This window comes from Amblyraja radiata, chromosome 7, assembly GCF_010909765.2.
Source record: "Amblyraja radiata isolate CabotCenter1 chromosome 7, sAmbRad1.1.pri, whole genome shotgun sequence".
Classification (NCBI taxonomy): Eukaryota; Metazoa; Chordata; class Chondrichthyes; order Rajiformes; family Rajidae; genus Amblyraja; species Amblyraja radiata.
The window spans coordinates 25287876-25313080 of record NC_045962.1 but is presented as its reverse complement, the minus strand read 5'-3'; the positions used below and the strand labels follow the sequence as shown (position 1 = coordinate 25313080).

The window sequence follows — 25205 nt, the reverse complement described above, 5'->3', positions numbered from 1 at the left end:
TTACAAAATGTGGAACGTTGGTAAATTGCGACAGCTGTATTCAGAGAGGGTCTCCGAGATATTACTTCAGGAAGATTGAAAGAAATGGCTTGTGGGTGTTTATGAATGCAACGAATAACAAATGAACGGAAGTTGTTTGTAAACATGGTGCGCTGCTCCAGATGGGAAAATTGAATGGTGCTTGTTGAGACTGTGCAGACACCGAACAAATTGCACGATTAAAACAATTTCTAATGGCCCAAAGGGGAAAATGAAAGTAAAGCTAGAACTGTTTACCATGCTAGTTTATATTCATGTTAAAATCCAGAGTGTGTCTGCAAGTAATTCTCCTTTTTGCCTTTGCCAACTCCAACTGTCCAGGGTCCTGCTTTGACCACAGCTTCTGTCCATTATTCTATAAGGAAGAGTCTTGCGATCTTTGTCAGAGCTCGGAAGATTAATTGATTTGTCGTTTATTACTCGACTGCATACATTTGCTGGCAGGACTCGACTCAAATGTTCCTTTCTGCTCCATGAAACAGCCACACACCAAGAGAAGAATATTTTGTAATCCCTACATTTCTTACTTGATAAAACCGCTTCCTCAATACCCACCCCGACATGATATGACCTATAAAAGGCAGAGGAAATGTTACCTACACCTTCATGTACTTTATTTCAGAATCGTTGAGAAAGCCGGTCTTATTTTCCACTCTTACCATTGGTTCTGGCGATCATGTGACGATAAAACCAGCCTCATCTCAACGTCGGGACCGTCTATTCAATAGACATAGTTTAATAATAGCACACTCCCTTAGCGTTTGCAATCAGTATATTTTATAAATATACATTTTTTTTTCAAAATAATTGTCAAATAAGCAATTTTCCACCGATTCTCCCCGAGCAGAAATGAACAGCGAATTTGAGCGAGAGGTTGGTTTTATCAATAGTGAGCCGTCGCTTGCCGAGTGCCTGCCATCCTTGCCTCCTGTAAGCGAGACATTTCAAAGTTCATCAATCAAGAACTCGACGCTTTCACATTCGACACTGATTCCTCCTCCTTTTGAGCACAGCTTCTGCAGCTTGGACCCTGGTAACACACACCAAAATGGGAAAACCCACACTTCAAAAGGCATTGGTCGGTCCACGTTAAGGGATAAACCTCTGGAATACCCGTGGATGAGAGAGAAGAAAAACCACAAGAAAAAAACTATCCCCGCGCCAGGATCAGTTTCGTCTTGTTCTTCCAATGAAGGTCGGGTCAATCATATTTACTTGTATTTTAGTTTTAATTTGGCGTACAGAGGTAGTTGTTATTTTCAAATTAAAGGTCAATTCTGAAGCAGAAGCAAAGGTTTAATTATCTGAAAGGTGTCATGCCTATAAAATGCTCACGCCTTCTCTTAACAGGATTCAGAAAGTAAAGCTCTTTTGATCTTGTGTGTGTGCTTCCCAATAGCTGGACTATACTACAGCAGAGCATCCGTATTATCTCTCTATTGCTTTGCTTGGGGCCATTAATGGAAACATTCGGTGTCACGGAGACGGCCATTTTATGTTGCTGGATTATTTGGTTGAAAACTGAGATGATTTATCGAAACTTTTCTTTATTTGTTACAGAAAACGAAGAGCTTAATGAGCCGGATAACGGGAGTCCTTATGACAGCTCCAGGAGACTACGAACCACTTACACTAACAATCAGCTGTTGGAGCTTGAGAAGGAATTTCATTACAATAAATACCTTTGTAGACCACGGAGGGTAGAAATCGCAGCTCTCCTCGATTTAACAGAACGGCAAGTCAAAGTCTGGTTTCAGAACAGACGCATGAAACACAAGAGGCAAACTCGATTCAAACAAAGCCAAAATGCCGAATCAAAGCGCCACGTTGCCAACAGTGTTAATCAGAGTGGATTTTCCACGAGAAGTTTTGAGGCACCTTTAAATAAAATGTTGAGTTCATTATACAGTGAAAGCACTACAAAGCAAGATATATGTGGTCTTACACATAAAGATACATTGAGCGATATCGGCAGAGATCTGCTCAGTGTTGGTACTTCTCTGATCCCCACTGAGGGATCGGAGAGCTATCCTTTCCCTCAGAGTTCAGATGAAACCGACTGCCTGCTACCTATACTGAAGAACTGCTCAGCTGGAACAAGCCCCAGTAGTCCGGAGAGCTTCAGTATCCCATCTCTGGAGGACTTAGACAAAATTACAATCGAACCCCGTCTAGATCTGCTGGAAGATTTACCTCATATGTCTTTGTTGGAAAACGAAGACACGCTGGCTATTCCGTCCAATGTGTTTGACTTTTTAAGTGACAGTTTTAGTTCCACTGATTTGCAGCAATTGCAGTTTTAGTTCGAATTCCAACATATCCATGCACACTCTGCTGAGATACTCTAATGTGTGCTATCTCCAGCAGCTACGAAATAATTGGAAAGTCGTGTCATTTAGTACAATCCTCTTGGTCCGAGGCATAGTCAACTATGGACCTCAGTTCATACCAGCATGATGCCATGAATGAAAACAATGAGTTCGGAGAAAATTTAATGAAGTGCAAGAAATAAAATTATTTTCAATATTTTATTTTGAATAGTATAAATATGTCGAGTATTGCAGATTTTCCAAAACTAATTACGTTCTTAAATAACAGATTATATATTAGCTTTGTATTAAAAAAATCAACATAAAAATATGCAAGCAAGGATAAAATATAACAGTTGATTGTGTCCATTCTGACTCTGCCGATCACATTCAGCCCCATAGATGATCTGTGTCAGTCCAAAATCTAAATCAGCCACATTCCTAGAAAGAAAAAGAAAAAAAATCAACCAACAAGCAAACAAAAATAGCAATAATTGTGCTCTGGATGAATCAAAACTCGCTATTTATGATAACACTACTGTTCCTTATAACAGAAAGATTGGTTGTTATAGAAACTACATTAATTATAAATCGTGGGAGCTCCTTTCAGGCTTATGGATCTCAACAAATTTTTTTAAAAATCAGGTTTTATATATCACTAAAGGATCAATTTTTCAAGCTGCATTGTAGATTTTTATTCATAATTAAATATCAAAGATGTTTCTTATGATTTTTAATACCTGAAAGACTATAGAGATCCTCTTCATTCGCATGAAGATGTATGTAATTTTCAATTATAAAACTACCCGGTTATTAGATAGTTTTTCCTGAAGAAAACTCTTAGCAATCCCAAGCGATTCCAAGGAAAGGCGCCATTTTGTTAGACTAAGAATTTAGCAGCTGAATAGTCATATATGAGTACCCACTGACAAGAGGTGGTAGAACAAAAGGTTCATATATAACTCCATTTCCAGCTTCCAACCAGGGTACCTCCGAAGAAATGCGTGACATTTGGAATATAAACCAAATATGAATAAATTTCCAGCGCTGAATAACAAATCAAATGTATTACATAGTGTATTACAAATGAATGACATAGCAAATCAAAATTGTATTTCATGTGGACATAATTTCTTTGTCTTCCACAATTTGAGGCCCGATTAGCCTATTACGTGTGATATTCATATTTCTAAATCTTGTGCATTACTTCGAGGAAAAAATCTTCGCGCTATATCTAGTCTAAAGTTTAAAAAAAAAAGAATGGTAAAGATCTAATTGTAACAAGTTTTTTTTAAATTCCATGTAAAAGCAATGTTGATATGACCGCCCCCCTCCCCTGCAAATTTATTGTTAAAACCTTGATTATAAAAATCTTGTATTCTCGAAAATATTTACCCCAGCCATTTATCAAATTTCACGACCATGAAATTTATTGCGCTTGATGGTGGTTGAAAATAATGTAAAGGGACATAAAATGCATCACAGTCTAAGCCAGAAATTCACCAGTTATTTCGAAGAAAAGATGCAAATCGTTTCCTCTTTCTGAAGGTGAACACGTGTGCTGTTTAAAAAAGTCCACCTTAGGCGTTCAGCAGACAAAGAATAACATTTTACTTAGGGGGAAAAATGCAGTTTTAAAATATTTAACACGCCCACACACATTTTTATTAGTAACCACTGCTGATTGTGCCAGAATTGCGCGTTGGAACGCCCACGATGCACATTTGTAATGGCCAATAAATATTTATTTTTCAAAAATTATTTTATGTCTTTTTTTTTAAACGAGAAAAAACGTCGGCCCGTGAACAGCCAAATAAATCATAGGAATCTATTTGTAGGCAAGATCACACTTTTTATTACAAAACGCTCGAGGAAAAGTCCTTTCCATTTAACGATTAACTGCCAAAAAGTGGCAAATATTGTTTTACATTTAATGTCATTATTTACTTGAAAGAAACAAATATATTTAATTAATTGCTCACTTGGTTCCATCAGAAACGATACATTCAAAATAAGTTATTAATCCTCTTTAACTTCACTTGCAAATATATCACAGCAAAAATAGTAAACACTTTTCAGCAAATTTAATTGTAACGTGTTTATTCCATCTGCATTAAAAGCTGATGAAATTAGCAATAAACTCACTTCCCCAAGTCAAACGTTGTGCTTTGGTTCAGTGCACACAGATCACTCCGTCCAGCTCGTTCACAGAAACAAGTGGCTCATTGGGTTATGAAGATTTTACCGTTTTATTTAGTGGAGAACAATAAATGCTTCCCAAAAATATTAAACTCCCACTCAGAAAAAAAGTGAGTGCGTTGTTTAGTGTTCTTGGCAATAAACAGCAGCTCTCCAGGAACCCTTGAGCAAACGGTCACGTGACAGCAAAATCAGTCATCATATTTCATGTTTATATTGACAAGTAGCTGGTATATTTACAACCACTGTTTCCGTTTATTTTACAAACGTGATGGCTATAAAAGCGCAATTGCAAATGAAAAGGAAGGCTAATTTTGGAATTTGAAACAAGGTACTAGCAAATAAGGAGTTCTGCTGAAAGACTCGCAGCTAACTCTGGATGCAAGGCTGTCAGTGGGGCATTGTTAAGAGTTCATCAATCATGAAATCTGCACTTTTCCCTCGACAGCAGTTCCTCCTACTTTAAAGCAAGCCAAGGCCAGCTGGGATCCCTCCAGCAACCGCTGCCAAAGCGGACAAATGCGAAAACGAATAACACACCAGTCTAATCACACTACAGACGAAACCTTCCTTACTGTGTCTGGATCCCAACTTATTTCTCGTTAAAGAGGGTAAAGCATTTCAAGGACACCAATAATACTGATTTGGATGCGAAAGCTATGTGTGCTTAAATTATTTTCATGTATGACTGCTTTGGTGGTATTGGGTCATTTGCATTAACCTCTTAAAATGTGGCACTAATAGATGTAGATTGAAGGAATCCCTAATGTATAAAACCCCACTATATTTTATTTACAACCTTGCGTTTCCTCTTGTCGATTCACAGTACAGTTAATGGAAAACTAGTCTAATTGTTATTACTGACGGGGATTGCAAGAAAATCCAGATTTCTATTTTTGGTGCTGAATAAAGGAACTTAGCTTGGAAAAATAGAATGCATGACTTGTTCTTGATTAGTACGGGTGTCAGGGGTTGGGGGGGGGGGGGGGGGGTTGGAGGCAGGAGAATGGGGTTGCGAGGGAAAGATAGATCTGATGGACCGAATTGATGGGACATGATGGGCCGAATGGCCTAATTCTGCTCCGAGAACTTATGAATTTATGACTTCAATCACCGCGAACGAGAAAGTGAAAGCTAAACTAGTCCTGGTATTCTTGATGAGTTACAAAAAGCAAAGCAACTCGCCCCCGAATGGTTATTTTTCCAAACTGATCCTTTCATCTCCAGATGTCGAAATGGCCCACATCCTTCCCCCCTCCCCTCCCCCACCCTCACTCCAACTCCGCCCCATGTGATTACAGCATTAAGATGGAGACTAGCCTCCTACGTATCCAATGTTTTATTGGAAAGCGTGGGAATTTTTTTGACATTGCTAGTTTATTTCACAACCCCCTAACCAACTCCGAGTAATCTGCACCAGGAGAACTTTTTATCTCCAAATGGTTGTTTAAATTCTGCAGAAAAGTCACATCCACTATGTTAGTTGTTTAAACTGCCTAGTATCAAGTGAAACGATAAGATTAACCGGCGTCATATGAAAAATGCGCCATTCTTTGAATCTAGAATCAGACTTTAATTTGGGCCCAGTCCCACATAATTTAATGGAGTGAACACAATCTGAGATAAAAAAATAAGTGTATCATCCACTTCGGATATGTCACGCCATGCATGGTTCAGTCATTTTCGCCTAATACTGTCCAAATAAAAGGATCTGTTTCAGGATTACTTCAACTACTTGCGGGAGAGATCATAGACAGGGGTTGACAGTATTGCAAGCAAGACTAGTTGCCTATGTATTTAAGCAACTAAGCGCGTGGGTCTGATACTGCCCCTTCATTTAAAAAAAATAAAGTTGCGATTACATTAAATAAATATTGAAAGGTTTCCTACATTCAAATAATCAATCAACCCCCTTTGGCAGACTTGCGTGTAGCGGTTAAAAGAAAATAACATCACAAAACTTTAAACATTATTTGGATGTGGAATGCATAGGTTTTTGAAGCTTTGGGAATCGGAGTTTACTTTTTGCATTTGCAAATCACACTATTGTCGGTAAAATAAACCATTCGGAGCTGTGCAATGTTAAATTATGCAAAAGCTGTTCCGAAGTGAGCGTCTTTATATCGCTGGCTGCTAAACATACAGACGTGTACTACTACCTTGATATCAGCACTAATGAATAGGCACTTGCGTGGATCCCTATTCCATGCACTTGTAACGTTGCATAATCAAAGAACAATCTAAACATATCGATATAAAGAAAATGATCGCGATTGCACCGTATAGTTCCGTATAACAACAATATGGAAAGGGAGTATTTTAATATATCATTTAAACAAGGAACGCTGTGTTTATGTAACTTATCTGTGACTATACTTCAAAAGTACTTCACTGGCGTTGAAACATTTAGGGGCGTCCGGAATGGGACCTGAAAGGCGCTATATAAATGTAAGTCTTCAAAACATTGTTATGATGTTTTTCTTTTTTTTTAAAGTTTGGAATGCTGCGTATATCCTTCACAAAACACGGAAGAGGCATATTAGCAAAAGACAAATGTGAAGTGAATGAGAATGCGCATATGCTGAATTGTGTATGCAGGAATTTAGTCATTTGCAAATCCGTGGGAACTATGCTTTCAAAGCTCTCAAACTCACTTCCCTCTGAATTATGCATAACAGTTTTTTAAAAGATATGGCCGCAACGTGGACTGGAAAAGCTTTTCCACGCCGAACCTTTTAAGGCAAAAGCGCAAAATAGCAATGAGAATCGTTATTACTACTCAGGCCCTCAGCAACATCCGATTGCGAGGGGACACGAGAGCAGAATGTAAGGGAATGACTCGGGTGGCTGACTTTGAACATTTAGGCAGAGGGATTAGAATTCACTTGTAGATCGGTTGGTACAGACAAGAAAATAGCAGAAATGTGGACGCAGGGCAAACACACTTAGCTGCAAAGAGTTATTTTAAATTCAGAACCCTTTATATCGATCATACATTCGCACTCTTTTTATACGATTGAAGAAGTCTCTTTCAAACAAAAACAATTGTATCCATTAACACAAACAGGCTTCAGACACTGTGCCAACAAGCTAGCGAAATGAATGAGAATGCATACTGCCCCTGGCGATTAAAAAGAACAATTGCCAGAAAGTGCTTTGCCAGGTCAAAGGCTTCTACTCAGTTTCTACCGCGGAAAGGTCCCAGGACAGAATTATATGTGCACACATTTGCCAAATGAATCACAATATTAAATTGTAGTCTCGATTTCTCTGAACAAATGTGGGTGGGAGGGGGGGGGGGGGGGGGGGGGGGGGGGGAGGGGAACAGTCGGGAAAACATTATATTTTTGTTTTTAAAACTTTACAATCTAAAAAGTGAATATGATGATCATTATCATAATATCATCTTAATATGAATCTATTTGTTTAAATTCATATTATCACTATTTAAATATATAATCGCTATATCACAAAACGCTATATGTAGCAGGTGGAGATAGCAGTGTGTAAGAATACCACTTTGAGGCCCGCCTGCTCATCCCCCCTCCCTCACTGCTCATCCCCCCCCCGACCCCCCTCACTGCTCACTCCCCCCCTCACTGCTCACCCCCCGCCCCCCGCCACCCCGCCTGCTCACTCCCCCCCCCTCACTGCTCACCCCCCGCCCCCCGCCACCCCGCCTGCTCATCCCCCCTCCCTCACTGCTCATCCCCCCGCCCCCCCTCACTGCTCACTCTCCCCCCCCCCCGCCTGCTCACCCCCCCCCTCACTGCTCACCCCCCGCCCCCCACCACCCCGCCTGCTCACTGCCCCCCCTCACTGCTCACCCCCCCCCCCCCCCGCCCCCCACCACCCCGCCTGCTGCCCCCCCTCCCGCCCCCCCCCTCCACGCTCATTCCGTCCGGATGATGGACCGGAACCTGTAACGTCGACTATCGATTTCGTCCACAGATGCTGTCTGGCCCGTTGAGTTCCTCCAGCGATTTGCTTCTGCTCAATACTGTTCAGGCAGATGAGCAAAAAGGAAGCTCTTAACCTACTTCAGTCTCTTATTTATATAATTACATATTATGCTTATTTCAGTTTTGATGCAATTTTGCATATTTTAGTGCCATTATTAAACATTGACAAGTTACCGTTTGGACAGATAAGGACATCTGCTTATTTGTTATATCTCTAGTGAGAGTGTTAATCGTTGTCTCTACATGTTTGAACAGCAGGCCCCAGGGTTAGCAATCGCAAACGCCCCATCTACGGGATTATCCGACATAATATGGTTTTTAAACGCCCCTTTAGCTACTCACTAAAATCATTTCTAAACCGATCTGACCATGGCGTTGTTTGGCAATACTCTGAAGTAAAACAGCGCCTACCAGAGAAAAAGGCTTTAAAAAATAAAACCTATTTGCACCGCGTTGCAGAACGGGACCCTGCCAGCAAAACCTGAAACTGTTTAAACGGCCTTTAGACGTTGTCTGTCATTGATTTGTTAGTGATGTAACTATAGTAACTCAGTCCGTGACTCTGTCATGATTGCACCCCCTATTTGGATGATCACCCTGCCATAAAACAAGTGCTAGCAGCAAAGGAAGGGAGCGCCTTACGCCGTGTGCGCCACCATCGCCCTCTCCTTGCTGTGCATCGATAACACGCGTCCCCGACCCCAGGTAACAGTGAGCGCTTACCTCTCTGACATCGAGCGCTGCATGGGCTTTGCACTGCGGACGTCTCTGCTCGCTGTGCTGATGATGTGATCCTAATGGAAGATGAGCGCAATGAAGGGTCCACTCCTCTCGGAGATAAGCGGGGACCTCCGACCGCCATGGAATAGCGATGCTAGTGGTTGCTGTGATTGGGCGGGTGTGGTAACGTGACTTCCCTGCTCTATATTAGGAATATTTACTTCCTCTACGTCGGAAGTGAAAGATCTGTTATGTTGTTCGGGAATAGACAGTAATCAAGCCACGCCAAGCATCGCATTGCCCTCCAGCCCGTCATTGGAAGAATGAACTCTTATTTAGAATATATCCCGGGTGCAGATATTCTGTCGTTTTCTCCAAAGTTCTATGGCAGCGATTCCTCATGTGTCCCGTTGAAGCAGTGCTCCGGAGAAGGTCGGTATGGAGCGATTGGACGGGAAGGTAATTCATCTCTCAGCCATCGTCACCTCAATCATCTCCATCAAGCCATGCCTGCTAGTCTCGAACTTAACTACCACTACAACTCCTCTCCAACTGCCGATGTTAACATCTTAGCTCAAAGTCACCAGGGCTGTGACTTTCCCTACGCTGATCACCAAGAGCTGGATGACACTGGTGGACTTTTCTCATACACCACCTCTGTTTACTCAGGAGGCACCTCTTTGCCGTTCAGTGCGAGCCGGCATGAGTACAGTGTATTTGGTGATCAGGAGGAGGAACAATATCAAACCTATGGCAAAGAGTTCCCAAACTTTTACTCCGGGCAATACCAGAGTCTATCCCCTTCTCAGGACCTTTACCAAAGTCCGGAGTCTCCCACAACCGTAAGAATCCCCACAGCGAACACCTTCGAGTGGATGAAAGTGAAGAGAAATCCTCCCAAAACAGGTCAGTTTAACCTTTAGGTGAGAATGCTTAACCTCTTCATCTCACGCATCTGCGCTCTCGTGGGTGCCGTCTGTAGCGTGTGTTCAAAGCAATAATACAGTGCTAACCCTTTCTAGACACCGAGATGATGTAATTGGTGAAAGGTGAGGTTCTTGGTGTTCGTTTTCATTTCCCACGTTCATATTAACGGCATTAATGTTGTTAGAACACTAGAATAGTGACATGAAAAAGTGCCAATGTTGAAATGTGCTTACTTAACCCGTTTATGTTTCCCACGAAGCACTGCTTAACTCGTCTCTATGTGTTTTGTAGTCAAACCAACTGACCAGGGAGTCGTCAGCCCCCTCAACAATGTACGCACAAATTTCACCACCAAACAACTGACAGAATTGGAGAAAGAATTCCACTTCAATAAATACTTAACGCGGGCCAGACGTGTGGAAATAGCGAACGCTCTACAGCTCAGTGAAACTCAGGTGAAAATATGGTTCCAAAACAGAAGAATGAAACAAAAGAAGAGAGAAAGAGAAGGCCTCCTCGGCAGTCTAGTCTGCTTGGGCGGTAGTCAGGACTCACCGCTCACAGAAACTTCTGAAAAATCGGACTCTTGCTCACCATTGCCTTCCCCACCAACAAAGAGCATGTCAGAAACTCCCAACCTCGCTGAATTGAAATAATTGTAGCAAAAAAAAAGTAAGACTTGGTTTTGAAGCCACGTAATTTACACAAAGTATCTGCCTCAATGTATTGGAATCACTTAGCACATGACAATGTTTTTCACATTTATTGTATAGCTGCCAGAAGGGGAAGCGTTTGTATATATTGGTTTGAAATGATTTTAAATGCTCTAGTTATTCAATTGGGCACCATGAGGTTTGCTCAGTATTTTCACTTTGATCTGCAATGTACATCAACATGTACTATTACAAGTTAGGAGCAATTGTGAAATCATATGTATAATTCTACTTGTGATAGTAGAACGTTCTTTACTCGTTTACACAAGCAGCAGGTCAGCTGTTGTAAGTAAAGTCTGACCGTGTGAGGCTGCTACAGATTTACTGGTGTACTCTATATACTGACTTGCTGAGATTGTTTACATGTATGTTTTTTATTGATTTATGTGTGATGACAATGAGAATGTAACCTAGCATGTTGGACACAGCTCCTCAATGAATGGAATTTGCACAATTTATGCCTCAGGTTAAAAGGTGTGGTTGCTGCTATGTAACACTATGCCTTCTCGAGTGAATATACTGCATAGCCACTCTACCTCGGTTATACCACTGTAAATTTAAAAAAAGATGAAGATCAGGTTGTATTTTGCTTTACTATGTGCAACGACTGTGATTTTTAATCTGTGATAAGTAATCATTTGTCAGCTTTAGTAATTATTATTGTACAAAACAATAATCAGGGCTAAGAGCATTAAAAACGACATGAGCTTGGAAAACAATGTGCTTGAAATAAAATATTCCAAATTGTAAACTAACTGGTCCAATCATCTCAATTAATTCTCTCCATGTATTGTACTCCTTTGGGGCAAATGGACAGAGAAGGTGTTTTCTTTGATCTGAATGTACTTCAAGGAAGAAAACCTCCAGCGGTTCAATGCATAACTCAACTGTTTAACGCACTGCCAACTAGAATAATAAAGAGGTCTGCAACTTGTAGGTGATATATGGATGGCCTCCATAAATTGGAATTACTGCCATTTTACATTTTATTGTCATTGATACCCTAATGTTTGTGCAGTCAAAATATTTGATGGATATAGAGCATTCTCTTTCTGTACCAAGGGAGGAAAAGGAAGCAAGCTTCCGCATTATTAACAAAATATAATGAGGATAGAACATCTTTGCTCAGCAAATGTCTACACAATGATCAATATATTAAAAGAGAGAGAATATTCGACGACTTCCTGTTCAATTTCACAAAAGACGTTTGTTTGTTTATTAGCTTTTTGTATCATGTGCTATTGGGCTAACTAGGACTTGTCTATATCACCCGGTTATAGACATAAGCTTTTCATAGTTGCTGAGAGTCAGGAGAATAAGTCAATTGGTGATGACAGCATCCATTTATTTTTCAAAAAGGAAGATCAACTCAAGATAGTATAAAGAGGCGTAAAATGTAACAATTAACAGTTTTGCTACTAAATAAGAAATGGCAGTTGTATAATTTGACAAAATTACACACAATTTCTTAATTGATATTTCTCACATTTATTCTTGGACAGCTGTATTTGGATGACAACATATGCTGGCATCTTGCTGTTTGTTGATACGTTGTCATTCGGCGTTTATTCTGCAACTCTGACTACATTTAAAGCACAGCTATATAAGTAGCCAACTGAATCCATGTTACAAATTATGGTTGATTTTATAGATGATGATGGTAATGATGACAATAATAATTTTGAGCAGTTATTAACTAATCCTCGATATGCTTGGCATAACATTAACTGAGCATACAGAGTATCGATGCAAAACAAGTTGCGATAAGCAAAACATATTTATTTTACACTACGCCTTCAGCTGGGCCTCTGGACTCCGCCATATAGTACTTTTGATATATAAGAACGATGACAAAGTGTTTACACTTCCACGCATGTCATTGCCTTTCAAGGTAGCTTGTGATTAACGGTATATTCAGTACGCCCAAAATCTTTATTTGGGTTATTGTATTTTAAACATTTGGCTATTTAAAAAACAAGACGAATAAAACTGATAATTTTCAACATGAATTGCTTACAATATGATATTCCAGTAGGTTTTAATTGTCCGATTTTCTGCATAATTCAAATGAGAAAATCGCAAATCAAAATGCCATTCTACGTTTAAAACTAAACAGGTTTTGAATAAAGCCAGTAATCACGAAGAACGCAATCAACATGCCGATATTTTACATCCAAATGTTTCGACCATTTGGTTTTGTCGTCTTAGTGTTAATTACAGTTCCACTGAAATAACATACAACAGTCTCCAAGAGGCGGCATTTCAAAGAATGGCCGAAGCCGTAAATTTTACAATGACCTCCTTCGGAATCACTTCGGAGATCTTTGATATGAATTCCACGATCCTTTGATGATGACTTGTGGTTGTATTTTTCTGCGCCCAGGGAAATGCCTCATTCAGAACTTTATTGTGCATCTTATTTATTTTATTTTTAGGCAACGACATATGTTAGACCCAGACCGAGAGAGTGGTTTAAAAACGTGATACTTTTTGGAGTGCATAAGTATGTGATGCTCGGTTACGCCTCGGGAGATGGCATATCCTGGTGCGATTGCATGTTATAAACTTGTTTTGTCCCTTGCTGTTCGGCGCCTATTGTTCGCTTTTATGTTATCATACCTCTGATCCCAGTCGTGATTACTCCCCAAAGCTCCCGAAGACGTGGGGGATGCGAGGGATTTTATTAGCACAATGCGAAAACTGTTCGTTACTGTGCCTCGTATTGTAAGGACCACAATACTCGTTTGCACTTGTTTGATATCCCGTTTTACTCCTGCTCACAGCGGAAGAACTATTCAATATTTACTCTGGCTGAATGGGGTTGTGGAAGGGTGAACCATAGCAGGCATCCCACCGACCCCACCCCCAGAACCAGGTTCACCAAAAGTTCACTGGGAAAAAAAAAGAACCAAATCGATCCTTAGTCTTCTTTGGTTCCTATTGTGATCACAATCTCTGCCCTTTTTTTCTTTCAAAAATAAACAGCACGAAATATAATCGTGTAATTATCTAATCGAAAAAAAAAACCGTGTTTAATATTCGGGAGCATCTTTAAATTAAGGTGACGCGTACTTCTTATCTTCAAATAGACTCAAAGGGTCAGAGTTCACTGTGGCACTGAATAAATGAATATTTAACCTTACTTTATGGCTGACGCACAATTAATATGCCGGCAATTCGTTGCGTTGGTGGAAAATGTCAAGGGCGTGTCAGCCATGGACTATTCGCTGATATCGATTCATTTTCAGCATTATACCCCATGTTAAAACATTTATCAAAATGACAGTACTCCATGCTGTACCTCTAAAACAACAAAAAACAAACAGTATATTGAAAGTGTGATTCCCGCTGCTGGACATCGAGCGGCTGAGTCCGATGGGGTCCCCTCAAAAAGGGAATGTATATCACCGGAGATAGACATAAAAAGCTGGAGTAACTCAGCGGGACAGGCACCATCTCTGGAGAGAAGGAATGGGGGACGTTCGGGTTCGATGACGTTCATATCACCCTATGGGCCACAAGCATGGTTCTGTCCACAGATAGGTACCGAGTATGAAGAAGTCTCGACCCGAAAAATCACCTTTCTATTTCTCCAGATATGCTGCCTGACCCGCTTGGTTACTCCAGCACTTTGTGTCTATATTCGGTATATACCAGCATCTGCAGTTCTTTTCTACACTACTGAGTATGATATTGCTGAATGCATGGACTGAGATGGTATGAAGAGTTTTTTGCAGTTTTTCTTTTGTATATTCTTTTTAAATTTGGAATAAAGTTTATTTGGGGGGAAGATAATATTAAGTTTGTTGCAACTGCTTCCTATCACCTAAAGATATGAAGAACGTGTTTCAGTCAACGCTGCAGGGAAACCAATGTTTCTGCGAAATTTACTGCTGACAAAACTAATGCAATAAAGAAGCCCTTCGGCACAGACAGGATTGCCGCAGCGATGATAACATCATTCAGTGGCAGCCCTGCTCCGTTTTGTGTCGAGTTTATCACTTTGCCCTGGAAACATGTAATGAATATAAAGATGATCCGCAAATTCAATGGTCCATCCTTTGTCATTTCTGCCACCCACAGCACTAGGACAACGAGTACATCTGATGATGATGATGATGATACTTTATTGTCATATGTACCTCGGTGCAGTGAAATGCTTTGTTTATCTTCCTCTACCTTCGGTATCCCGAAGGGACCTTTCCCTCAACAGCAACAGAGTCCGTTCTTGATGCACCTGGCCTTCCAGTGGCACTAGCCCTTATATGCATGAAATGGAACACCTGCCATCTTACATCCTGACTTTCCATCGTCAGCACTAAACATTACTGCAAAGTGATCAACGTTTCCCCGCAACTTGGAGCTACTCGATTTCGTGTATTTTGCCCTTGATGTGATCAGGAAGAATAAACACCGTGCAGATTACCGCAGATCCTTTACTACACACCACACCAAGCTGTCTGTCCGCAACCACGTACACTCTTCCCACGAAACTGAATTTAAGTGTAACACAGCAAGGAAACGGCCCCTTCGGTTCACCGTGTCCATGCGGGCCATCGAGTACCCGTATACACTAATCCAATTATCCGGCACATCTAAGCTTTCATGCCACGGCATTTCCAGCGATTATCTAAATATTCCGTGAATGCTATGAGACTATCTGCCCCCAACATTGCAACTCGCCCTACTCCCCCGCCTCGGGCACCGCATTCCAGATTTCGGTGAAAAGAAAACTTCATCTAAATCTCATCCCGACCGTAAACTTTTACCCTCCGATGTTAAGGGGGAGACCTCATAATTTTGGACAACCCAATTATTTCTCCGCACAGCTTTCAACGCTGTAAGGAATATAAAACCCGCCCAGCTAAATTCCCTTCAAAGTTGGATTCGTGCATCCTAGACGTAACTTCTAAAAGCACAGCACCTCACCTTTCAATTAGGCACTTCTGCACTGTTCACTGTAACCTTTCCGGTTAACAGCTGCATACATTGTTCTTTAGCTAATTATAATTAGAGTTGATTCCGCTTTCAATTCACCTTTCGCCTCTTTAAGTTTTCCTTTGACTGACCCTTTAAAAACATTTCTGCCTTGCTCTCCCATCACACGCCTTCTCTTTATAATGTGTTTAATGTTATCCTTCCTAGCGTCCTCACTTGCTTAAAGGTTATTATATCTATTACAGTCTCCAGTTCTGATGAAAGGCCATTAACCCAGTACATTAATGTTGTTTCTTCTTCTATGACACTGGCTGACCGCTTCACATTTAGAGCATTGTCTGTATTCGCGTGTTCTAACCACGGCTAAAAATGAAACCAATGTGTAGGAAGGAACTGCAGGCTGGTTTACACCGAAGATAGACACTAATTTCTGGAGTAACGGTGGGGCAGGTGTCTGAAGAAGGGTCTCGACCCGAAACGTCACCCATTCCTTCTCTCCTGAGATGCTGTCCTGCCCCGCTCAGATATTCCAGCATGTTGTGTCTATCTAAAAATGAAAGCATTTGCTTGTTCTGGTAGCCCCCTATAACTCTTGCTCCGAGAACGAAGACTCGGATCTTCTTGAGTGCATGTTGTTTAACATGCAAATTATCCATGTGACACTTCTAGGCGAATAACTCTCGCCATTGGCTTGGCCTGATATTTATCTGAGTATAATTATTTGGTTAAGGCGCTCCATGAATAATTATTTATTTAACTGTTGCTCCTTCACGACTTATTTCACTCACTGTTACTTTTACAGGAACGACATGAAAGTCAACTTATTGATACAGGAAATAAATCCTAAACATGGTTCCAAAATGTTATATGTAGGAAGGAACTGCAGATGTTGATTATATATTTAAATGTAAATAGTTTAGAAGTTATTTGACATTGATACTTCTTGACCTGGCAGGAGGAAAACCCAGTAAATACAGAATTGTATATCCATTACTCCATGTGTATGGCCTGCTGTTCTTAATGGAGTGATATAACATTAATTATTCCAGCAGTCTTACTGCGCACACATTGAACCTATGCGACAAGAATCGTGGTAACATTGTCCTACAACTACGAAGACACGATTATAAACTGTATCTTCTGCATGGTTCCATCGTTAAATATGCTTGATGTTATTGAGATCTGGAAAAAAAGTCGCGCAATCTTGGATACATTTGCGTTGAAATTAAGATTAGTTAAGAAACAATAGTTTCTTAGAAAATAATTTAAATTTATATCTTATGTTTTGTTTGCTCATGGCATTATATTTGGTTTGCTCATTGCTCATTATTTTGTAGCATTGCATTTGAAATTTGAAATCTTTTCGTGTAAAATCTTCAAGCCATGTTTAGATATGGGCCATCATTAGAGATCTGGCAATTACAATTGAAAAAAATAACTTAATATAGGTATGACCCTTCCCTTTAGCGGGACAAGTTGCGTAGTGTTTACGTAAAGATAGACACATAAAGCTGGAGTAACTCAGCGGGACAGACAGCATCTCTGGAGAGAAGGATGGGTGACGTTTCGGGTCGAGACCCAGTGGTTACGTATTTAGCTACGCGTGTTCCTTCTATCCTTCGGAGCATAGTAATGTACAAACGCAGGTACACAAAATTGCTGGGGAAACTCAGCTGGTGCAGCAGCATCTATGGAGCGAAGGAAATAGGCGACGTTTCGGGCCGAAACCCTTCTTCAGACTCTTCAGACCAATGTACAAACGCATGTTGATTGTACTCGGGTCCAAGCGAAGAGCATCATTTTTTTCCCTTTTCTAAAGTGTTTCGGAAACAAAAACCACCGCCAATAATTGCAGCCGATTGTGGAAATCAGCCAGGAAGGCCCAACCTTCATCGGTTATACGCTGCTTAGGAGCAAACGAATAAAAATAAAATTGTCAATGTCTGTTTTAAGATTTAGTTAAAATTATGAACAGGTTTAGACAAAAAAGACTTCTATCTTTGCATTGCTATTTTGTTAAGACACCAAGAAGGAGGATCAGACAAATACAAACTCATCAATTCGCTTTTGTACATCTTGGTTAAAAACTGGATTAACTGAGTCAATATATTTAAACACAACATATTTAATAACACTTTTAATTGATGAATATCATAACATATGTATCATAAGACTTGTTAGTATAGTAAAAGAGCTGTAAATTGATTTTAAATTGTAACAGTGGAACTGTCAAATTTTGTGTAATGATACCTACTAAGTAATATTGTCTGATTTCCACGTGGAAATATTATACTGAATCTGATACTGAGTTATGCATCAAGTTATCCGAATTGAATTGCTTCAGTGTGCTTATTCCATTTGATTACCTCACAATATTCATAGCAGTTAAATGCAAAGCGACGTTCCACACTTCCATGCTTGTTATTCTAAAGGGTATGTCAATTTTCGATATCTCCTAAATTCATTAGTGTAAATCTAATGATTGATAAGTTTGAAATAGACAACGAAATGGGAAAACTCGCTGTATATATCCATCGCTGTATGTGAATCGTGATCCGATCCAACCTAGAGAAAAATAATACAATAGATTTGCAGTAGAAATGGCGGCTATCTAATCGCGAATCCCAGAGCACTATGAAGAAGATTTTGCAATCAATACATTTCATATTTTCTTGAACAAATTGTTTCTTTGGGGAATCGAAAACATCAACATTATTCGGAGCAAAGAAGACTGAAGATTCATTCTACTTGCCATTTTATAGTAGGATTTAAATCACCTTTCCTTTCTTTTGTACGCAAGAGGGTTTCATGTTTGAGTAAATATATTTCCCTGGAATATCGATCTACAAATAACCAGGAAACCAGAATTTATACTTATTTGACTCGACAGCTATTAAAATTGGGCCACAAATTATTTTGAATTATGTTGCCTGTCATTAACGAGGTGCAATGCCAAACACTATCAAACTATGTCGGGGAAGCCTATATTTGGCGAGAATGTAATCCAGCTGTCTTTTCTGAGGCATGTTTAGCACTTACTAGTTAAATAGGCAAGATGCATTAACCCTCAATTCTCATTTCACTTCTCATCTATTCTCTGAGAACAGTAATATTTTTGGGTAGAAGAGGACTGGTTAACGCACTTGGCTAGAGACTGACCGACCGACCTGTGACAATCTTGTTGAAATTCAGTGCTGACACAATAAATGAATTTGTCAGTGTCAGCGCCCGAAGTGAGTTTGGTCAGTCTGCATCTAGTAACTAGTTAACGTGGGCCTGCGGCACACAACCCTCCAGTTCGGTACGAATTGACAGCTTCTCTCGGAGAAGCCACATATCTGGTGTGGTAAATTGGAAAACAAATCACGTCAGCGTAACAGCGCACGATGTTGGGACCAAATAGAACTGAGCTTTCTACACGACCTGGAAGTGTTTAATGATGACACCGGACGCCTGAAGTGAAATCAATTCAATATCCCAGCAATGAGGTGCAATTCCAAGATCCTATTGATATCTGCGTTTGTTAATGGCTGAAATAATGTAATTTTTCAGAGCTTACATTTTATTCATTGATATAAATACGCGTTTTTTTACGCTGTTCATCAAATATGAGTGTTCTAATTCTAAGCTATAATTAGAACACCACTTTTTTTAAATTATTATCGCCAATGAATCACTTTAGAATTTTCCAAATCGGTCCCAGCTATTAATTATAATTTCTTTATAATGGTCCTAACTACTATTTCATTTTTTGTCCACGATGAATCAAAAGCTTGGTGAAATGTACGAATTGTAAGATGGTTCATGGAAATTATAGGAAGAAAGGCATAAAGTGCTGGAGTAATTCAGCGGATCAGATAGCATCTCTGGAGAGAAGGAATGGGTGACCCTACTACAGACTCTCTGCCGCGACCCCCCCCCCCCCCCCCCCCCCCCCGTTTTGTTTTCTCAATCATGAGGGCTCTTCCACAAAAAATGCAGCTAAGGCTGTCGTGACTGAGTTCTACCTTAAACTCTGTTCCCTTTACCGCCATAAAGGACGCTTGTGGTCATGTATTGGTCGTGATAGTTTTGTGGAGTGGGTCTATCAACTGTTTGGACACAAAGTGCTGGGGTAACTCAGCGGGTTTGGCACAATGCCTGGAAAAAAAGAATGGGTGATGCTTCGGGTCGGGACCCATCTTCAGAACCGAAACGCCACCCGTCCTTTTTCTCCAGAGATGCTGCCTGACTCGCTGAGTTACTCCAGCACTTTGTGTCTACCTTTGGTATGAACCAGCATCTGCAGTTTTATTCTACAGCGTATCAATTGTTTGATACGTCGGGTTTAAATACTTAGGTGGAGATTCTATCTTGCAAAAGATAGACACAAAATACTGGAGTAACTCAGCGGGTCAGACAGCATCTCTCGAGAAAAGGAATAGGGGACGTTTCGGGTCGAGACCCTTCTTACAATCTCCGTTAAAAATAAATTATAAGTAGCTGTCAATTCCCGATGATTGAATTGTTACAACATCTGAGAGGAGGCAGGGCCAATCAGCGACGCCGCTCTACCAGAGCATCTTTCGGGGTCCACCTCGGCTCTTTCTCCGTTGTCTTGCAAACTTCTCTGCAGTTTTCTGTCCAATTCCCCCCTGAAGGAAACAATCAGATCTGCAGGAAATGCATTGTCGTTTCCAATCTCACGCGGCTTAACCCCCCACCCCCCCATTTCGCATATAACTAAACATTATCTACCACTTTATTTCGTACTCAGAACACCGAGTTCCCGATTCCCCCACCAACGGGAAAGCCTCTGCAGACCTTTCTTCATACGGTACACATCTAAATCATCTCCCCACAGACAACTTTCCTGAGGGAATAGTCCCAGGCTCTCTGATCTATCCTTGTACATCCCTTCGTTCCAGGAATCTTTCTCAAAACTTTTCTGGACGTTTTTTAAGCGGTCACATATTTCCAATCGGAAGTCATCGTTAACATTGCTGTTTTCAGCATCTTTCCAAGAACCCTCTGGACGTAATGGGGGCGGGGGGAGGGGAGCAGAGTAATTATCTCTGGAGGACTAGCGCGCATTATAGGTTGCAGAAGTGAAAGGCGAAGGATTACTCGCCATGCATTCGATTGGCTAAAAGATGAGAAGGCAAGTTCAATGCAGAAAAGTCTTCTCTCGCACATTTAAAACACAATTTTGGCGCATTCGCCTAATTATTAAACGTTAAGCGTCAGAATTAAAACATATATTTCAGAGAAGTGGCAGTAAAAGCGAAATAAACAAGGTCGGGCTGTTATTTCTCGAATCTCACAATGGGCACATTCGCTATTGACGATATTACATTGAACGGGGAATATATATCATTCGGCTGAAAAACATTTAAACTGTACGAGGGCAGTAAAAGACTTTGCATAGATGCACATTGATGGTTCTTTTTCAATATTCTGTATTAGATTGGAAACAGAAAAAAAAAGTGTAGGTAAATGGGTTATATTAATTTGCAATTACTATTTCAAATAGGCCATTCATTCTGTAGAAACCCTTTTTCCAGAACATTTTTCGTGTCATTCATCCTGAATAGGACAGGTTTGATGGACCGCAGTATCTTTTCCTAACTACTGCTGATGAAAACCCGTCCCTAAAGGTTTGATATTAATTTGCTCTCTTTAGATTATTCACTTCGAATTGCGGTGTGTACTTGAGGTTTGGCAATCTTAGCTCTCCGAAAACAAAACCGACGCACAATTATTTTTATCGCATCCATAGCATTTAGCATCCGTGTCTGCAGTAATTAAACAATGTCGGTCGGTCCCATGAACTGTTCACTCCCATGAAAACCAGATCACTTTCCAACTGTGCGGAATCGAATTTTAAACCTCGCGAGTCGAGTTACAATCAGCTTCAATAGTCACAGCACGTAAAATGGCCATTCAGCCCAAGTCATCCATGCCGATCAGGAAGCCCTATCTAAGCTAGTCCCATTTGCCCCCAGTTGGTCCACATCCCTCTAAACCTTTCATATACATGTACCTGTCCAAATGTTGTTATTGTACCTTCCTCAACTACCTCCTCTGGCAGCTTGTTCCATATACTTATCCTCGAGTGAAAACGTTGCCCTTCAGGTTCCTATTCAATCTTTTCACTCTCACTTTAAACCTATGTCCTGTGGTTCCTGATGCCCCTACCCCGGGTAAAAAACCCATATGATCTTATACCGCATTGGCTCTATTAATTACCCTCACACTTTTATACACCTCTATCAGACCACCCCTTAACCTCCTGCACTCCAAGGAAGAAAGACCTAGCTTTCCCAATCTCTCCCTATAGCTCAGATTTTTGTATACATTGGGTATACAAGCAAAGAATTTCACTGTGCCTAGTCACATGTGACAATAAAGTATTCCGTTCCATTCCATCAATGAAACCTGGTAACATCCTCATAAATCTTCTTTATACTCTTTCCAGCTTAATGACATTGTTCCTATTGCAAGGTGACCAAAAATGAACACAATACTACAAATGTAGTCTCACCAACGTCTTGTAAAACTATAATATAACGCCGCAACTTCTCTGTTCAATTCCCTTGACTGTTGAAGGCCGATGTATCAAAATAACTATTTACCACCCTATCTACCAGTGACGCTACTTTTAGGGAACTGTGCACATGTTCTTCTATATCTTTCTGTTCTACAACATTCCCAGGGCCCTACTATACACTGTGAAGTCCTGCCCTGCTTTGACTTACAAAATTGCAACACACCATACTCTCTCTGCATTGATCTCTATTAGCCATTTGTCAGCCCACATGCGCAATTGATCAAAATCTTGCTGTAATTTTTGATAACCCTGATAGACCGAGGCTTTTCCCCAGGGTGGAATATCTCAAATACTAGAGGGCACAGATTTATGGCGAGCCAGAAAGTTTAAAGAACATTTGCCAGGAAAGATTTTCACACAGAGAGTGTTAGGTGCCTAGAATGCACTGCTGGGGTGGTTCCACACTACACCTGGAAGCAGATACACAAGCAATGTTCAATTGGTATTTAGAGAGGCACATGAAGCGACAGGGAATGTAGGGTTAGAAATCATATGCAGGATGATGGGGTTAATTTAAATTGGCATGATGGTCATCACAGTCATCTTGGGCTGAAGGTCCTGTCCTGGTTTGCACTGTTCTATGTTCACTGTAAGAAAGATATGGTAGCATTTTTATTTGTAATTCTATTAAACACAACTGGTGTGTTTTTTTCCATTCCAGTAGCGGATATAAGCTAATTCAGAGTTGTGTATGTTATAAGGTTAGAAATAGTAAGATCTACTTGAGTCTTGAAAATATATTTGAGTATGCCCCAGCATATCCACAACAGTTAAGATGAAAGATTAACTGGTTCAGAGAAATAGAAAGGGCATGAAAGAAGAGCACCAAGATACCCAAAATTGAGTTGTCAAACTAATGAATTTGCAATAAGAAATGATCTGCCCTATAAACAGTGGTGAACATGCAAACCCACCCTACAATTCACTGATCAGATCAAAACTCTGCACTTGTCACTAATTATGAATAGTAAAAACCATCCATAGGAAGATAAGAACGCCCCTGAGTATCCCCATCTTCAAAGACAAGGCTGAAGAACCATGTTCAGCCAGAAGTGCTGACTGAATGATCAATCTCACCTTCCTCCTGACATACCTAGGTTCACACAAATCAGTTTGCAGAGTATTATCATCGAGAAATTACTGAGCACAGAAGGTACAAGAAAGACAATGGGACCCGCCAACATCTCAACTGAACTGCAAGACCCACAATGCAGAACTAACCATACTTCTAGGCAATGCGTTCCACTGCACCCACGTTCTGGCATCTACATACAAAGATTGGGGTGGCACAGTGGCACAGCGCTAGAGTTACTGCCAAACAGCACCAGAGACTCGGGTTTGATCCTGACTATGGGTGCTGTTTGTGCAAAGCTTGTACATTTTTCCTGTGACCACATGGGTTTTCTCTGGGTGTTCTTGTTTCTGTCTACATTCCAAAGACATGCAGGTTTGTACGTTAATTGGCTTTAGTAAAAATTGTAAATTGTCCCTAGTGTGTAGGATTGTGCTAGTGTACAGGGTGATCGCTAATCTGCGTGGACTCGGTTTCCGCACAGTATCTCCAAAGACTAAAGTCTAAATGCATCTGCCTTTTTGGACACACTTAAAATAACTTCTGACACTATTTAGGTGTATTGTCCTAGTTCTTAATCATCCATTATCAGAATTAAAAGACATATTTCTGAGAGAAGGCAGCAAAAGCAAAAGGTTCATTAAATTAATTTGGGCTAATTACTGCCCAATCAATTAGCAAAGTGATAAATGATTTCATGAAACTATGCAATTAAGGTGGCAATATCCAACCATTAGCTTACTGATGCTCACTTTGAGTTTTGCCAGGACCAAATCTTATCGGAGCCTTTAACCGATCATGGACCAAAGAGTTAAATTTCAGATGATGATGATACTTTATTGTCTCATGTTCCCATGTACCTGGTACAGCGAAAACGATTTGTTTTGCATACAACCCAGTAAAACCATTCCACAGATAAGCACAATTATAGATCAGTACAAAAGTGCATTGATTATACTGTAAAAGTAGACTTCACCAAGACAGTACACAAAGAGACGTCACGTTTCTGGTGCCCACAGAGTTTAAAAGTTCTTAAGAGTGCGATCTTATCTTGGCCTTTAAGGCCCTGGCGGCACCCTGATCCTCTACTCCATCTGCTGCCACCTTGAAAACGGCCCTTTGTCCAGCGTCTTCCGCCGTTGCCAACTCCCTCCACCCTCCGCCCCAGTTCCCAATCTTCGGGGTCGAGCAGGAAGATGAGCCTTGGATGACTCCAGGTGGGTTTCTGGTTCCACGGCAGGTGAGCCAGGCCTGCTGTCCCGGTATGGCCGCCCCTCGCCGTGAGCTTCTGCCGCTCCTTGCAGCTTGCTGACCTCCTGGATTCCAGGCCCAGTTCTGGACCGAGAGTTTGAAGAAGAGTCTCATAGAAACATAGAAACATAGAAAGTAGGTGCGAGAGTAGACCACCAGGTCCGTCGAGCCCGCACCGCCATTCGCTCATGGCTGAACACTAAACAGACACACTTACCCACAAACAGTAGACACAAGACACAGAACACAAGACACTACCCTCCCCTTTATACCGCTATCACCCCTCTCCACCCCAAGAACCTCGTGATCTCCTGGGGGAGGCAAAAAACCGGATAAAAACCCAGGTCCAATTCGGGAAAAAAATCCGGGAAATTCCTCTCCGACCCCAATCCAGGCGATCGACACTTGTCCAGGAGATCACTCAGGTCTTACTATACTAACCATACCTAGGTCCATATCCCTGCCCTCTCCCCGTAGCCCCTTATC

The 25205-nt window shown here is 40.9% G+C and overlaps 2 protein-coding genes and 1 long non-coding RNA gene across 3 annotated transcripts; 2 read left to right on the top strand and 1 right to left on the bottom strand.

Annotated features, from left to right (window-relative positions):
* The first annotated feature begins 8 nt into the window (after window positions 1-8).
* Window positions 9-4106, top strand: LOC116975141 (homeobox protein Hox-A2-like). The gene is made up of 2 exons (XM_033023885.1): window positions 9-1234; window positions 1600-4106. Exons 1-2 carry the CDS (start codon window positions 889-891, stop codon window positions 2340-2342), a joined length of 1089 nt encoding a protein of 362 aa, XP_032879776.1. The 5' UTR covers window positions 9-888; the 3' UTR covers window positions 2343-4106.
* On the bottom strand, window positions 2554-9392 carry LOC116975154. The gene is made up of 2 exons (XR_004412552.1): window positions 9233-9392; window positions 2554-2789 (listed from the first exon to the last, which is right to left on the bottom strand). It is a non-coding gene; the product is annotated as an uncharacterized LOC116975154 (long non-coding RNA).
* A 134-nt stretch (window positions 9393-9526) lies between these two features.
* Window positions 9527-11624, top strand: hoxd1 (homeobox D1). The gene is made up of 2 exons (XM_033023887.1): window positions 9527-10135; window positions 10448-11624. The coding sequence occupies exons 1-2, from the start codon at window positions 9553-9555 to the stop codon at window positions 10810-10812; spliced, it is 948 nt and encodes a 315-aa protein (XP_032879778.1). The 5' UTR covers window positions 9527-9552; the 3' UTR covers window positions 10813-11624.
* The last annotated feature ends 13581 nt before the right edge of the window (window positions 11625-25205 follow it).

Coding starts and splice junctions, on each gene's coding strand:
- LOC116975141 (XM_033023885.1), top strand. CDS start 889: ATGAACAGCGAATTTGAGCGAGAGGTTGGTTTTATCAATAGTGAGCCG. Junction 1,235..1,599: donor GTCTTGTTCTTCCAATGAAG/GTCGGGTCAATC, acceptor TATTTGTTACAG/AAAACGAAGAGCTTAATGAG.
- hoxd1 (XM_033023887.1), top strand. CDS start 9,553: ATGAACTCTTATTTAGAATATATCCCGGGTGCAGATATTCTGTCGTTT. Junction 10,136..10,447: donor GAGAAATCCTCCCAAAACAG/GTCAGTTTAACC, acceptor TGTGTTTTGTAG/TCAAACCAACTGACCAGGGA.